The sequence below is a fragment of the Cynara cardunculus genome, unplaced genomic scaffold (assembly GCF_001531365.2).
Source record: "Cynara cardunculus var. scolymus isolate 2C unplaced genomic scaffold, CcrdV1 Un_Scaffold_3179, whole genome shotgun sequence".
Classification (NCBI taxonomy): domain Eukaryota; kingdom Viridiplantae; phylum Streptophyta; class Magnoliopsida; order Asterales; family Asteraceae; genus Cynara; species Cynara cardunculus.
In genome coordinates this window covers 47,703-65,373 of record NW_020201375.1, presented here as the reverse complement: position 1 = coordinate 65,373, position 17,671 = coordinate 47,703, and the positions used below count along the sequence as shown (strand labels likewise).

The following is a 17,671-nucleotide window of genomic DNA, read 5'->3' as shown; positions in this document are numbered from 1 at the left end:
TTTTTCCGGCGGATTTCCGGCGGATTTGGCCGCCGGAAAAAGGGGGTTTTTTGGTAGTGACTACCTGAGTTTTAGATTGATAACAAGTTAAAATTTGTGGAAACCCCAGAAGCCGTCACTAACTGGAAGACAAAAGTATTGAGGAATAAAGAAATAAGTCTGGTGAAAGTACAATGACAATTTCATAAGGGTCAAAAGGCTACTTGGGAACTAGAGTTTGAAATCAGAGCTAAATATCCTCAGTTGTCTAATTGAATGAATACTGAGACATAATTATTTGAGGGGAGGATAATGTGATAACCGGGTATATCGGTTATAAAGTTTGGGGTTGTTTTTATTAAAGGCAGAAAGTTAAGGGGGTTGTTTTGATAAGTGCTTAAAATGTTTAAATCATCACCCACCACCTCTTATTGTTTATGTATATTATTATGAGATATTTTGTTCATCTCATTGGTATGGTGAAAAAGAAAAAAAGAAAAGTTGGTAAAAATCTTATATGGGTGCTGAGTCTGAAGCAAAACAAAAAACCGAAAGGAAAGAAAGAAGAATTGATCTATGTGATTCTTGACTGGATAAATAAATGTTGATTATTCTTCATATTTGCATCACTTTGTGATCATAAGGTGAGTTTTATCTTAAAAACTTTCATTTGTCGGTGTTAAAACAGAATCGTATGGCTCTCCATGTGGGGTGTTTTGAAACTGTTATTATGCTATTTTTAGCATAGTTTTGTATTTTGATATGATTATATCAAATGGTTGGAATAAGGGTGACAAAATCAGGAGACATGCATTTAGGATAAGGGTGACATAATCAGGAGAGGTGTATTTGAGGATAAGGGTGGAATAAGCACCTGTATGTTAAAACTAGGATTTTAGATTTGTGTCATGATGCGATGACTTTGGTTTATTTCATCTTCATGATGTGATGAGAGGACTTTATCGCATCCTTGTGATGCGAGGATTGGACATCATTGCATCCTTGTGACGCGAGAAGTGTGTTTGTCACGTCCTTGAGATTGTGTTATCGCATCCTATTGATGCGACAAAATCGATGTATTTATCGTATGTGTTGGATGCGATGAGATGGGTTATCGCATCTGTGTGATGCAAGGAAATGGGGTTGTCTCATCCTAGTGATGTGAGAAATATTATGGTTTTATTTATATTGTGCGACAAGTTTATGCGTTATGCGATAAATGGTTTATTTGGTTATTTGACGCGATAGGTGGGTGTTGTCTCATCTTCTTGATGCGACAAAAGAAGTTTGTTTTAATAAAACAATCTTTATTTGTTATTTATACAAATATGGGTTTTATAAAAGTTTTTTGGTGATTTCACCCTGTAATAGCAATTAAATTGATTTCTCACTAGACCTCATGGTCTAACCCTCATTTTGGTGTTTTAAAATGTGCATTACAGGTCGGGCTCAATCTAAGGAAAAGGGGAAGGGAAAATTGTAAAGGGATTCATGATTGCTTGTATATATGGATTTTTGGAAGATGTGATGTTATTTGTACCTGAATAATTGTTGTGTACAAGTCTTGCACTGAGTATCTATGAAACATTTGATAACTACTTTTGTAATGTAGCCTCTTGTATATATTGAGACCTAATGTGTAAATTTGTATTTCATGATATATGAAATATGTGGGTTTTTTTTTTTTTTTTTTTGCAAATGAGAATTTGGGGTGTTACATTAATCACACGGATTCATATGTGAATCAATTAAAATAGTTCATATGTGAATTTTACGAGTTCGCATATGAACATATAGTTTATATATGAATTAGTTAAAATAGTTTATATGTGAATTACACAAGTTCACATATGAACATATAGTTCATATGTGGATCACATAGGTTCATATATGAACCCGTTTTGTAAAAGTTACGAACCTACCCTCTCTATTTTTATTATTGTCGCAATTTTTGACCAATCAAAGCCGTAATTATTGACCAATGAAAACCCCAGTTATTGAACAGTCAAATCCGATCTTGACCGGATGAAAGGCTAACATCACTTCTTTATTTCTCAAATATTTACCACTTCTCAAAATAACATTTGGCTATATATATATATATATATATATATATGTGTGTGTGTGTGTGTGTGTGAGTGAGAGAGAGAGAGAGAGAGAGAGAGAGAGAGATAACAGGGTTTATTTTGATTTAAAAAAGTTTAGGATGGATTTTGACTAATCTATAAGTTGAAGGGTTGTTTGTTTTGAAAATATGCTTAAAAATATCTTAAACACCAAACTGCCTCTTATTTAAAAAAGCTATATATGTTTTGTTTTATTTTAATGGGATAAGTTGTGATAGATAGATTCTTATAACAACGATGGCAAATGAATGCATGTTGATTTTTTAAATAATGTGTGCAATGTTCCTCATGAATTCCATAAACCAACAAACATTATAATTTAGTTTATTGAACCTAAAATCAAGTTGGTTATACGTACAACTATTAGCAAGCCGAATACAAACTATGAAACAATGTTGTAGAAAGTTGAATAGGTTCAGTGTTCTGCATGCATATGAAGATCAACGCCCTGATTCAAAGACAATGCTGAGGAGTTTGAAAATTTCTCCTTATGTTGAAGATAAAAGCTTACCAAGGAAGTTTCTATCGACTCTCTCCAGCCATGTATGGTCGTGTATTTTGAAGGACTGGTGCATAATCAACTTAGCATCAACCAACTTTGTGAGAAATGACTCTTCAGTGAGTTTTGGAGAAGACCTCTACACCATAAGGTACAAGGATGGAAAGTTAACAAAGACTGGTTAAACAAAATACAATGTATATGTGATCAATATGAACTCAACATACACAGATGTTGTTTTTATACAAAAGCCACTGTTAAGAAAAGTATGGTACAAAAATTGTTCAATCTTAACTTCAAAATGATGAACAATCTTTCGAGGAAAGATTTAGTGAATGGGCTTTTGGAGTGTGTCCAACGAGGACGACGGTGATGAGTGGTGGAGGGTGGTTTAGAGTGGTGGAAGGTAGTGTGCATGGTTGAGATGTGTTTGGTATTGTATAAATACGTATTTTTTTCTTCTAAAGATAAGTAAAATGATTCAATTTCTTTTGTTATACTCGCCTTTTTATAAAAAACACTTCTTTAAAAATTAGTATACAAAATGTTTAAAAGAAGAAATATTTTTACTGAGATTGACAATATATTTTAAACTTAGTTTGATTTTTATAGAAATAACAAAAATCAATTTGAATATCATGTTGAGTGAAATGGTTTTAAAAGTAACTTCAAATGTCTAAGAGAATAAAAAATGTGTAACATATATTTTGAAAAAGAAAACTCCAGTTAACAATCTATATTTTAAAGTTTATTTAAAATATATTTGCCAAAATTTAAACTATAAACACTCAAATATATTTCTCAAAATAATAATTGAATTTAAGTAAGTATATTTTTAAAAACAGTTTACTGTTTAAAAAACATAAACAAATAAATAATTGTTTCATTTTCTTCTTCAATTTACATGTTATATAAACATAAAAACATGAGTCATATATACAAATTTGTTTCAGAGGTTTCTTAAATAGCTGCTTTTTGAAGCTTTCGTTGAGTCTCTATCGGTTGTCTAGGCCTTGCGTGTTCCGTTAGCAACTTTCTTATTGTGCTTTTGTTTTTCTCGTTTCTTTGGTGTTGTGTATTTATTTTGGTTTCGAGTGGCGTTTCTTCTTGCGGACCTTGTGTTTTGTTTTTTTTTTAATTTGGTAATATAGCGTTAGCTTTACAAAAAAATAACAATCATATCTTTGATAGGAAAACACATTATCAAACGAGTATATAATCGTAATCATAATGCGATCTCGGAGTTATGACTTTAGATTCTTGACAAATTTCTTGAATATTTATAACAAAATGATGTTTTTTTCTTCTAAGTATTACATTTATATTTTATTCTTCTTTTGGATTCTAAATAGAATCGTCGATAGTTGAAAAGCTAAATGTTGAAATATGTTGACATTTCCAACTCAAACTTTTTCTCTTAATTTTTGTACAGTAAAAAGCAAGTATCACTTTGTAAATAATGCGACGACACGACACCGAGAGAAATAAAGCGTTTTTGATTTATTATTTTAATCAAAATATAATTTACTTTTAGCAATTATTTAATTTATAATATCTCAAATTAAAGATTGTGTAGATGAAAGATAGATAAAGTAATTCGTTAATGATGGATTAAATAGTGGAGATGACCGCTAAATATAGTCAAAGAGTTGTTAGATTTTAAGATCGCAGCGTTAAGAAGGACGTTACGTAAAATATGGTTAGCGCATACATATAAGATGTTTTACGTGATTTTTTTTTATCAATTAGTTAATATAAAAAGTGTCAGAACATCACCGTTAATCACATATATACACAATAAGTGCACACTAGTTATTGATAGTGATATTAAGGTGTTTGAGATTGCTTATAAAAACAACTTATTGGCTTATTCCGATGTGATACCGGTTTGGATAAACAGTTTATACCGATGTCAAACGGATAATAAGAAGTTTTTGAATAAGTTAAGCCCTTCTGACTTGTAATAAGTTGATAAGTACGAAAAACATAAGTTGTTTCAAATAAACAATCCTAAACACCCCTAAAACTACTATCTTTATCTTACATCTACTATCTTTATCTTACATCTTGGATTCTTATGTTCTCTTAGTTCTAACTCATCTTTCTTCTAAGTAACTACATATACACTTATATGGGACAAATTAAGTCTTAGGACATTTAAACAAAAGGAAGTTAGATCTCCTTTAATTATTACAAAACCTCTTTTGTCCAAACACTTAGACATATTCTCCCCGACGATTACAACTTCCATTCTACTGTGTTCTTAAAGCTAGCTTCTTTAAACCAAAAGGGTGTTGCCTGATTGGTTTGAGTAGGCTCCAAAGGTTAAAAGTGTCTGGAGGTCTCAGGTTCAAATTCCAGGAGGAATAAAAATCCCTTTGTGGCCACACAGGTTCAAATGTGGTGACTCCAGGCTACTCGCAAAGCAGGTGGTCGTTCTAGAATTAGTCGACTCGCATAACGGGTTGGATATCCTAGTTCATAAAAAAAAACCTAGCTTCTTTGAATAATTACAATATATCTAAAAATTGATGTGTCCTTTCTTTTAATAAAATGTCCATTGCTTGTAGAGAAACACTTTTGACGGACGTCCTTGATAGATGCTTTTATTGATGAGTTTTTAATGGTCTTCAGACGACTTAATTTATTAAGTTCTTTTTTTTGATGATTTTGTTACAAATTTGTGCGTCAAAAATATCTCACAGCTCCCTTTCTGTTAAAAAAATTGTATGTGGTAACCAATCCTTTTGCATGCTTCCATCAGAACCTTGTTTTATTATCCATCACAAAAAGAAAAATGAAATCACAAAAAAACTGACAAAAACAAGAAGAGAAAAAAGGCTGCATTTTTGAGGAAGTTTGGAAGCATGCATGATGCATCCAAAAAATTGACACTAGAAACACAATTGAGGTTTTTATTTCTTCAATTCTCGAGTTTACATAAATTAAACTGACACAAATCATAAGTTATGCATGCATATATATATATATATATATATATATGTAGCTAGTTCATAACAATACAATCTGATTAGGAAATGATAAAGGGATCGATTGTTTCTAGAGGGAGAAAGAGAGATGATATGTCTACTCGTCCATTGCCAATTCCTCAATTATGTTCATCTGGTTCAGTGGATTGTTAAAAGCTTGGAAATCACAATACTTGCAACTAGAAGGCATGATGGATCCAATCCCCAGCTGATGATGATGACTATGATCGACTTCCACCGGCGTCGGATGCTTACGTGCAATTACAACAGAGTTGATGACCTCATCGTGAGGATGAAAGATCGACAACACCTCAAACCCTTGAAGATCTTCCGGATTAACAACTGGGTACAGAAAAGCACGAGCACCATGAGCACTTCGCAACATCAGGATGGCTTCTGGCGCCATATACTTGGCCAGATGCTGGATCACTTTAACCTTATCTTTGATATCCATTCCGACCAGTGCGGCCAAGAAAACCACATCATATTCCTTCAACTCCTCTGTCACCTCCATTATATCCGTCGAGTGGAAAAACATCCTCTGGGACAAATCAGAATCAGGTGAAACCAGGCAAGAAGCCATGGAATTCGCCAAAGGGTCAATGTCATAGTTGTGAAAAGCCGTGTTCGTTAGATGATAAGTAGCCAAGACGATGGAGGTGAGTGGTAAAGGGCCAGACCCTATGAAAGCAACATTCTTGGGGACGTCCGTGGGCTCGGTGGAGTAGTGTCGATTGAGGATGTCGAACTCAAGACGACCGAGCTTGAGATAATTGGAGTAATAAGGGAAGACGTGGAGATGGTGAAGAGGGTTAGGGAAAGAGGCTAAAAGGGTGGAGAAATGAGCCTCTAAATGGCCTTCAGCCTCCCCACAAAGTCGAATAAGCTTAGACCTTGTTTCTTGAATGTTTTCTGGAAGATCAGACATGTTGATGGAAGAAGGTGGGATGCATGTGAGTACAAGCTGGGTGAAGAGAGTATCGACGTCTTTCGAGGGTTTGAGGGTTTCAAGTTTCGAGATTTTGTCGTAGATCTCACACACTTTCTCGACCAGAGAAGCCTCATCGTGAAAGGAACCCATGAATTATGTGAGCAAAAGAAAAGAGTATGGTGGAGTTGACAGGGTCGTCAAGAACAAGACCTCTGCAAGTCAAAAGAAAGATGAAAGAATCAGGTTTGTGTGGCATTGTCAAGGGGGAGTGTGGCGTATTTATGGGCACAAGGGATGGTCCCACGACCATTTCAAGAAAAGGGATCAACCTTGCTTTCTTTCTAATTTCATATGCTTCATAAGAATCTATTATTATTAGTTGCATCCACACTGCAAATATATAATAGAAATTACAATGATACATGCAACATTGATTTAACGGAGATATTTAATTAGAGGTGGGTTATCATATAATTCTTTATATTTGTACAACTAATACAGCTCAATCTCAACCGTCCATTTAATTTGATGAATATGCAATAAAAGTTTTGATTGTTTTTTAATATAAAATATTGATTATAATTAATGAACCTTATTCATCTTCCATAAATATTTAAATCATAATAAATAAACTCTCATCATTTCTATAAATATTTTAATTTATTGAGTTGCATTGATTGTACAAATGTGATGGATTGTATTTGAAACAAACTCTATTTAATTATATACTTTTAAAATATTAAAATTTTCAACAAACATTTATATATGGACTTCATTAGTCGTAAACATTAATTACTAATAAATAAAAAACAAATATTGTCGTTTAACAATATTTGTTTCTACATATGGGATTATTCACACTATTACGAAATTTATATTAGGGTTTTTACTGCTTGGATCGCCGACAGATTACCGAGAATTTATCAAGAAAAAGTGCAAGTTTAAAAATATAGCTTTAAATATATTGTCGTCGTTGATCCATCGTGAATTTATTACCATTATCAACGGATTACTAAGGATTGAATTAAAACAGTACATTGTCGATGAAGGATTATCGAGAATTTACAAAAAAAACCTTAAATAAATTGAATGATTACTGACGGATCTTTTGACGGTCATAAATTTGTCGCCATAACGACGCTAATCAATGATGGATTGCCGACGGCTTATGCCTTATCATTAATCCGTCTATAGTTCGTTTTTATTTTTTGAATTTCGTAATTGTTGATAAATTCTTATGAGGAAACCATTAGTGACAAATGCATCCATCGGTATTTGCAGTCTACAAAAAGTGGTTTCGTAGTAGTGTATTAAGGAAGATCAAGTTGTCAAAACAATTTGTGTAATTTTAGTCATAGAGTTGCGTTTAGGTTTGAATCTCTTGATTTTTGTGTTACATTTTATAAATCGCATCAACTTGATTTGTGGACTACATTTGTTGTTTGTAGAACACATGTTAAAGTACGGGATGATCACCAGTTTTTTAAGATAATGTTTATCGGATTAAAATTATACGGAAAAATCAATACTCTATTTTTTATAGGAGTGTGAGAAGTGTCGAATCACATGTGATTTTATATATGATTAAAAAGACAGTATTGACCCGTTGGTTTTTTTTTTTCTGAGTGTGTGGTAAAACATATGTGATTTGATTCTTCTCGTAAGTTGACTGTCTTCTTGTTTGATTATTATTATTATTATTATTATTATTATTTATTATTATTATTATTATTATTATTATTATTATTATTATTATTATTATTATTATTATTATTATTATTATTATTATTATTAAAAGGGTGGCTTAAAATGAGAACCACACAAACTAATTGAAAATAACACTCAATCATGAAAATTTTATTCATGATAAACGGCAAGATAGATATTTATGATTGAAAAATATTCAAAACGAAGATACATGATATTAATAATACAATACATGATATATGATAAAAATGCAAGATAAAAATGCATTAAATCATAGATGATGAAAATGCATTATGTTAGTGAAATATTTATAATGAATATTATTCATGATTATTCAATGTTAATTATTCATCATGATTAGTTGGTTCCCGGCCCAATAATCCTATGAGAAATACCCATGTTTATAAATTGGGAGAAATGTAGATAACTTTATATTGTTTGAAGGGATTGTATGTGACCATTTTCATAGGAACTTCTCAACCATATTTTGAGGTTCATGTGAATGTTATCATATTCATAAAATATAACCTAACATTCACACAATATAAAAGTAAATTCACAATGTCTCACGTATTTCACAAATATGAAAATTTCTCACATGATCCAAAACTCATATATATATATATATATACCCCCATATGAAGTTCTTATTCTAGCGAGAGCCTAAATGGGGGAGCCAAGTGCTTGCCCACATCAATCTTTGCCTTTAGATAACAAAAATTGTCCGTCCTTAGGTCAACCAAACTACGATGAAAGTTTTTGACTAAGAAGATAAAAAGAGATTTTCTCGCTTGATTAGTAAACTTAATATTTTTGTCTTATGTACGCATATATATATATATATATATATGCATGTATGTACATATTTAAATTTTTATGATTATTGAACTATATTTGTCGTGTGTACAACACATGATAAAATTTTAGTGGTTAGCCATATATGTTTAGAAAATATGTTTAATTGGACCTGAATAAAACTAGGGAATTCAATACTAAATATATATATATATATATATATATATATATTCGAAACTAGTGTTACAATATATTGCGTTGATTAATCAACTATGATTGGTGAACAATATTTATCGTGTGTGGAACACATGCTAAAGTTCTAAGTGTATCCAATGCCTCTAAAACTAGGTTTATTCGAATATTAACATGAGTGACTAGTCAAATCAATTAATACTTGATATTTTAGATATAGTTGTTTTATATTTGATAAATTGCATCAGCGTATGATTTGTAGACTTTATTTGTCGTGTGTAGAACACATGCTTTGTAGTCATTGATTTGTATGGAAGTAGGTTTATCCAGGATTCAAATATTTGATTATATATATATTGAAAATATTGTTGCAGTTGATGAACTATATTAGTTAACACGTTTAGTGGACGTACTATATTTGTCGTCTAGAACACATGCTAAAAGTCTACATGGTCACCAATTGGTTTGAAAATAGTTTTATTCGGATTTGATCAACAAAAATAGCAAAATGAATATTATTTTTATGTGTGTATTTTACAATTGATAATCATATCAAATCAAGTATGATTTGTGGCCTATATATGTCATGTGTAGAACGCATGCTAAAAGTTATAAGCGGTCACCAATTAATGAGTTTGAAAATATGTTGATTCTTATTTGAATAACAGTAGCAATATCAATATTCAATAACTAAGAATTGACATAAGGATTTGAATAATTAAGTTTATCTAAAGAAAAACAAAATTATTTGTTAAGTATTTAAATTAGAAAGAATAATAAGTATATGTAGTTGATGAAGCTAAAAAGAAAATGAAGATTAAACCTAAATGACAAGAGTTTCACATGAAACCAATAATACATTCGTATCCTGAAATGAAGTAAAGAAATTTCAATCTTCAATAAAAATTAAAAAGGCAAATTGTAGGAAAATACAACATACTTTAACTTGATTCATATTCTAATGATATATGTACTTTTAAAATTTTGTTTAAAATGAGATGTAGCTTTTGAAAATATGACATGGAAAATAAAACATTTAGTTTTAAAAACTTTTAATTCTCCATAAAGAACCAAGAAAACTCTAATATAAATCCTACCACCGCCGCCGTCCCTCTCTAGTTGTGTGAAACTTCGTTGCCACATTCAAGTTCAACCAAAGTCAACACAACACCTTCCTTTTTCTCCCTCCCGCCGACTTTATTTCTCCATCCAGGGTTCAACATGATACCTGGAACATCATCACGTTAAACTATACCAAACCTTTCTCCCTACATCACTGCATATTTGTTCAATCGACCTTATCACCTCATAAGAAACATTTGAGTTCCTTTTGGGCTTAGCCAACAACCCGAAATGATCGTCATCAAAAAGAAGAATTTAATGAACCACCAAGAATTTAAAGGGGTGTTCGGTTCGCAGATTCTAAAGGAATCTAATAAAATTGGAATGTTGAATTTCATTGACCAAATTCTATTCTCTTGTTTGTTTCATTATTTTTCACGAAATGAATCTTCAAAATCCTACAAGTTTCATAAAGAAAGGGAATTAACATTCTTTAGCAAATACAAGGCATTTTGATGGAATGGAATTCTCTATTTTCATAATACCAAATATGATCTAACCCAATATACCCTAATCTTATAAAACCCAATATGACCATCGTCGACCTGAATCACCGCTGACCACCGCCATCTGAACCACCTCGACCGTCGCCATCTGAACCACCATCGACCACCACCACCGATTACCACCGATCTGAACCACCGTCGTATGATAACTGAATCCTGGTTATCATCTGAGGTAATTATTACGTGATTATTTGTTAAATGATTACGTGATAGCATGATAAATTGTTATATTTGATYATGCTAATGGGTGAAACTATATAAGTATGCATCAATTTTATATGGATATATGTGTAATGTGAAATGCATGTATAAGATGGTATGTATGTGATTATACATGAATTAGTATGCTTCACATACCTGTGTTGAATATATGCATGAATGAATGTATGCATGGGTTATGGTAGTATGAATGTATGCATGTGAAGGAGGCGGTTTAGCCGCCATTTTGTTTCGGAAAGGTATAAAAGGAGGGTTTAACCTCCATTTCATTCTTCTTGCTATTTTCAAAATTAGTGTGCGATTTAAGTAAGGAGGATTGACCGGATTGCATTTCACCAAGATTCAGTTGGTTTTTCAAAAAAAGAAATTCAAAGGTGAGTGGTTTTTATTCCTTGAGAATGCATGAATTGTTTGTATCACCTTTTTATTCAGTTTAAAGTTTTAACCGTATGAGTATTACCCGGATTTTCCTAAATCGGATAAGAGTTGGGCGATTTAAGCCTTAAACCGGTCAAGGAATGAGCGACTTAAAATAAACCGTCTGGTGCATTGACCGGGTTAGAATAAACCGGATATGAATTGAGCGATTTATGATCTTGTGATTATATGTTAAGTATTTTTAAACGGAGAAGTAAGAATACAACTAAATGGCGACCGGTTTATTTTAATTGGGGCAAAACCTTGAATTATGAGTTATCCGGATTGGTAAATCGGACAAGTTATGTGAAGTATCATCCGGATTTGTTATCCGGACAAGGTTGACCGGATTAATAGTAAATCGGACAAGCCTTGGGCAATTTGTTGTCCGGATTTGGTAAACCGGCCAAGACTTGACCGGAGATGAAGTCCGGTCAAGTCTATTTTGACCAGATTTGCATTTTGACTTGTTCATGGTTTATATATAATTGCTTATATGTATAAATGGGGAATTTTGAAAAAGATGATTTTGAACTGATAATAATTCCATTGACTGCGCTCTAATTCTATATGGGATTATTTTTATGAAATATTTTGATGAAGAAATAAGGGTGGCATATCAAGGAGAGGTGTATCATGGGATAAGGGTGACATATCAAGGAGAGGTGTACATTTGGATATAAAGGTGGCAATTGTATGTGTGTGTTATATAATATAACTCTTACTATTATATCATTTAAGATTATCGTGGTCTGGAATCTTTATTTCTTTGTGATTTAAAGGTTTAAGATCAAGGTTCTTATTGGAAATCATAGTCTGGATGTTATTGAGTAGAAGATAACAGGTTTGGCCTGAACTTTGAATAAACCTTGTTTGAATGGAAAAAGGTTTAAAAGTGGCTTTATGTTATTTGGTTAGTATAAACCTGTTTGGATTTGATGTATTGTTTACAAGCAGAGATTATTGGCTTAAAAAGTGAAAAGTATTGATATTGTGTTCTTACTTGTTCATATACTTGTTATATATATGAAAAGTTGTTTTATATAAAAGTTTTGGTGATTTTCACCATGCAATAACATAAATAGGGTAACTCACCAGACCTTTCGGTCTAACCCTCGTTTTGTGATTTTAAATATGTATTGCAGGAAGTGCTGACGGTAAAGGGAAGGGAAAAATGTAATAATTTCCCTATATGCTTGTCTGTATGAAGATTTCTTGACGGCATGTATAGTTTTGATAAATGAAACTGTATTAGTGCAAGAATTGTATTTTGAATTTTTGGACAATGTATTTTGTACAGGTAGATTTTTGTACTCAGGGACCAAGATGGTGTATAAATATATATATTTCTTATGTATGAAGTATGTTTTACATGCAATGTGTAGGATGGGGTGTTACACGTCAACCACCATCGTTCTAAACCACCAGATCTAAATCAACGTCAACCACTACCGATTTGAATCATCGCCAACCACCGCCAATCTGAACCACCACCGTCGATCACAGCCATCTGAACCACCATGGACCACCACCATTATGAACTACTGTTGACCATTGCCATCTAAACTATCACGGACCAACATCAATTTGAACCGTAGCCAACTATTACCGATTTGAATCATCGTCGGCCGCCGTCGATTTCAATCACCGCCGCCCGCCATCGATATGAACCACCAACGACCATCACCGATCTGAACAACCACCTATCTGATCCATCACGGATATGAACCACCCTTTATCTGAACCACCTTCAATTACTACCACTTGAAGCACCACAGACCACCACCGATCTGAACCACTGCCAACCACTGGTGACTACTACCGATCTGAATAACCAACGAACTCCGTTGACCACCAACGATTTGAACAACCACCAATCTGAACCACAACCTCCATTAACCTCCCCTATTTATACAAAAGGAGAGGGTAAAAGACAAAAGTTCAAACTCTGGGAAGAGTACAAAAGTCAAAGATAAAATTCTCTAAGGTATAAAAGCTAATCATGACAAGTACAAAATGGATATTAACCCATAGATCATTCAGGGAAGCTTCTAGATACGGTCCAAAACTGAAAAGAGTTTGTCTTGATGAAATTCAGCAGCTGAATACAAGTAATCCTCCAAAAAGCCGCATTTCCACCAGATGTTGCATAAATGTTGCAGCATAAAATAGCCAGCATTTTGATCAGGCCGAAACACTTTTATCTTTTTGTCAAGTTGATTTCCCTACTTTCTTATGGAATTCTTTGAATATTTCAAAGCTTTTATACTTGTTTCTTATTAAGTAAACATACTCGTATGCTATAAAGTCATTAGTAAAGTTTATCAAATAGCGATGACCATTTCTTGTGATTAGACTAAAAGGTCCACACACATCAGTGTGAATAACTCCTAGTAATTCTATAGCCACTTCGGGTTTGTCTTTAAACGGCACCTTTGTCGTCTTGCCTAATAAACAAGACCCGCATGTATCATATGAATCATCACAGGATTCCAACACTTCGTCCACCTGGAGTTTGGTTATGCATTTCTTATTTATATGTTACAAGTAGGTTTGATTTAAGCCCCGCTTAATTCATTATATATTTGATTTGTAACTACAACTATTACTTTCACAAATACCATTAAGTGGTTTCGCCACAAAATACAAAACTTTATTAAAGTAAACTGAAATTATATTATAACTAAAAGTAAACATAAATTCAGTTTGTTGTAACTGAAATGAAACTATATTAGAAGTAATGTTAGGTACATTTAAAAACTTGCTAACTTCTAAAGTAAGACCATTTGGCAGCTTCATATCATATATTCTTTGAACAACAACAATAACCTCATTTCCATTACCCATTCTTAGCTTCATTTGGCTTAATTTCATTTTTCTCTTCACTTCATAGACCCTATAAAGTAGTACAAATTACACTCGGTATCCAATAGCCGTGAGTCATAGTCATAATCAAATAAATCAATGATAAACATACCTGAAGCTCTGTCTACAACGACCTTCTCCTTCTTTTTCTCTGTCTGTCGGGATGGCGGTTTTTTCTTCTAGTGCCCCATGTGATTTCAATTGTACCAGACTACATCCTCGAGAATCTTTCATTTTCCCTTATCTTTATTGGAACTTCCAACCTTTGTCTTTCCCTTGGCAACCACCCTCCTTTTCTTGACTATGTCACCTTTAGGTTTGATTATAAAAACGTGTTTGATGAGGATTTGACACAACACTTAGAAACCAGAATAGGTTTCCTTTATTCGTGATCCACACATGAACATGCCTAAATCTCCCACTAGGTGCTAGCCAAAAATCCTAGATCTATATGTGTATTTTAGAAAAGAAAATATTTCTTTTCCTGTGTAATTTCTGAAAGGATAAATCTAATTAATCTAGTCAGTTGGAACTGATTTAGCTTATCACCTTACTTGTGTGTTCTGAATTATAGATAGATTATAATTCAAAATAAGGTTTAGTAATTATCTGTAACATATATATAATTATCTTAAAATATAATATACTTATATATATTTAGGGATAACATCTACTAATTATCATACTAACAATTCAACATATATTCATAACTATCCTCCAAGAACAATTTTATGCATAATCAACTTGATTTAATGTGTGTTGGAAGCAAATGTAGTATTTGTGTGCGCCCCTAAAGGTTTATAGACTCCCTAGAAGCACCCTTGTATGACACATGTTGTGAGCATATAATAACTTATAGATACAATAGTTATAAATGATGCAACTAAAGTAAATATTTAAGTAATTTAATTTATAAACATTTTTACACAATATTCATATACATAAATACATACTTATATAATATTACTGAATTTGAATGAAATTTTTTATATATTCGACGGTAGTTCAAAAAATCCGATTCGTACAAGGAAAAACTATGTTCTTTTTCCAGTTTGGAAGATCCTTATCGACTAGCAGAGACACAGTGAAGATTGTTGCAGCAAAAAGGTTGTGGAGGTAGAGGCAGTGGTAAGTGGTGGTGGTGGTGGCATTAGATAGTGTTGAAGAGGTTGTTATGGCCGATATGGTGGAGGTAGAGGGAAATGGTAGTGGAAGCCAATGGTGGTGGTGGAGGTAGTGGTAGTGGAAGCCAATGGTGGTGGTGAAGGTAGAGGTAGCCGATATTACTAGTGGTTATGGCAATACATGGTGGTGGTTGATGGAGGACAGTGGTGGTTGGAAGCAGTGGTAGTTATGATAGAGATGGAGGTGGCCCACGGTGGTGGTGGTGGTGGTGGTGGCGATGGGCGACGGTGGTTATAGAGGTGGTTGAGGAGGTTTCTGTAACGGGGAAGGTGGTGGAGGTGGCTGACGGTGGTAGTGATGGTGTGATGGTCGGCAGTGGTCGGTGGCCGACGTTGGTGGTGAAGAGGAGGTTGTAGTGGAAGAGGAGGTGGAGGTAGCCGACGGTAGATGTGGGTGCCTGCCGGTAATGGTGGTGGCAGTTGCTACTAGCGGTGATGACCATTAAAACAAATACCATATTCAGATTAGATATGAAACGAAGGTATATTAGTTACATTTTAGTTTTGGTCTCATCCTTATCCCATATTGTTCCACCAATTTTGGTGGAACAAGAAAAAGCCTTTTGTGTCACCGTTGTCCCTCCTTGTCCTAGTTCTTGTCCATATCCCATGTCGCACCAAACTTGGAACAGTTAGTTCTTGTCTTGTCCCATGTCACATCAAACGTGGGACATTGAGTTTTGTCTTGTCCTGTCTTGTCCCATTCCATGTACCAAAAGCAACCTTAGGTATCACAATGTGTATCTTGTGTTCACATGGTGTTCGCCGAAATAAGGTTCACCAAAGAGAGGAGAGATACAATTTTTAAAATATCTAAAATACCCTTCGATTAAAGTTTTAAGTCAAAATTATCAAAATTATTAATTTTCTAATTTGTCCTTTGATTTGTGGTTGAGATTGAATCTTACGGTTATTACAAATTACTGAACTCAGTAATTTGTGATAATTGGGAGATCCAATTTCGACCTCTCATTATTAATAATTGATTGATTTGGGTTTTTTTGTTTCCAGATCTAAATCTAGATCGTTAAGGAATCGAAAGAGCAACGATAGTGGGAACTTGGTGACCCATAATAATGCTCGCTCAAAGGAGGTATGCCATGGAGGAGAGCAAATTAGGAAAACATCTTATTCGGTTGCGATTGATTTGGGGTTTTTTGTTTCCAAAAATTGTGTTTGATTTTATGAGGTGAGATAATATATAGATGGAAATTGTGTTTGATTTCATGGAGTGAAATAGATTTTATATATATATATATATATATATATATACTATCTTATTAAGCAAATTTAGTAAAAGTCTTAAAGTCTTAAAATTCTAAATGACTAAAATACCATTTATACTTATTTTTTCATTTTTCACCCCCTCCTCTCCTCACATACACAAACCCTCTCACAACCAATTTTTTTAAAATTGTAATTTTAAATTTATACTTTATACCCCTATAATTAATTAATTAATTTACTTTACGTCATTTACTTTTAAATGTTTCATTTTAAACATTTATCAAATTAACAAGTTACACCATTATAATCGTCTTGTCAATACCTTCGAAATGAGTCCAATATTGAATAGTTTTTGACTTAATTAATTATTATATATTATATATATTGTGAAAAAATATTTTTAATATTTACGATTTATACTTTTATAGTTATTTATTTATATATACTATATATTTTGGAGTTAGGCTCTCCAAATTGCACTGTATAATATGTTTTGAATTAATATGTTCTTGGGTTTTTTTTAAATATATATATGTACACGTATTAATTCAACCTTAATCTGAGTTTCTGGACAAGAAAGAGAGTAAGCAGTTGAAATTTCATTCTAGAACCCATCTTTTTTTGTTTTTTTCATGGCTTATGATCTGTCAAATTTGTAGTTTTCTTTATTGGTTTTGAGTGTTTATCTTAAAACTCAAGTTTCTTGGTTCTTTGCTCTTGGTGTAAATCGAATACATTTGTGGAGTCGTTTAAATATGTTGGATTTTAAATATATTGGATTTTAAATTGTCATACAATTTTTTTCATCGATAGTCTGTAATTGGAACCATAACTCTTATTTATTCAAATTGTATTAATATGTAAAGACCAAGTGTAACATATATCATCGTTAAATCTTATCTTATAAAACCA

General features: G+C 32.8%; 1 protein-coding gene across 1 annotated transcript; it reads right to left on the bottom strand.

Annotated features, from left to right (window-relative positions):
- Positions 1-5,524: 5,524 nt before the first annotated feature.
- On the bottom strand, positions 5,525-6,758 carry LOC112503529 (nicotianamine synthase-like). Its single transcript, XM_025107546.1, has one exon. The coding sequence runs from the start codon at positions 6,673-6,675 to the stop codon at positions 5,692-5,694; it is 984 nt and encodes a 327-aa protein (XP_024963314.1). The 5' UTR covers positions 6,676-6,758; the 3' UTR covers positions 5,525-5,691.
- Positions 6,759-17,671: the final 10,913 nt, after the last annotated feature.

Coding starts and splice junctions, on each gene's coding strand:
- LOC112503529 (XM_025107546.1), bottom strand. CDS start 6,675: ATGGGTTCCTTTCACGATGAGGCTTCTCTGGTCGAGAAAGTGTGTGAG.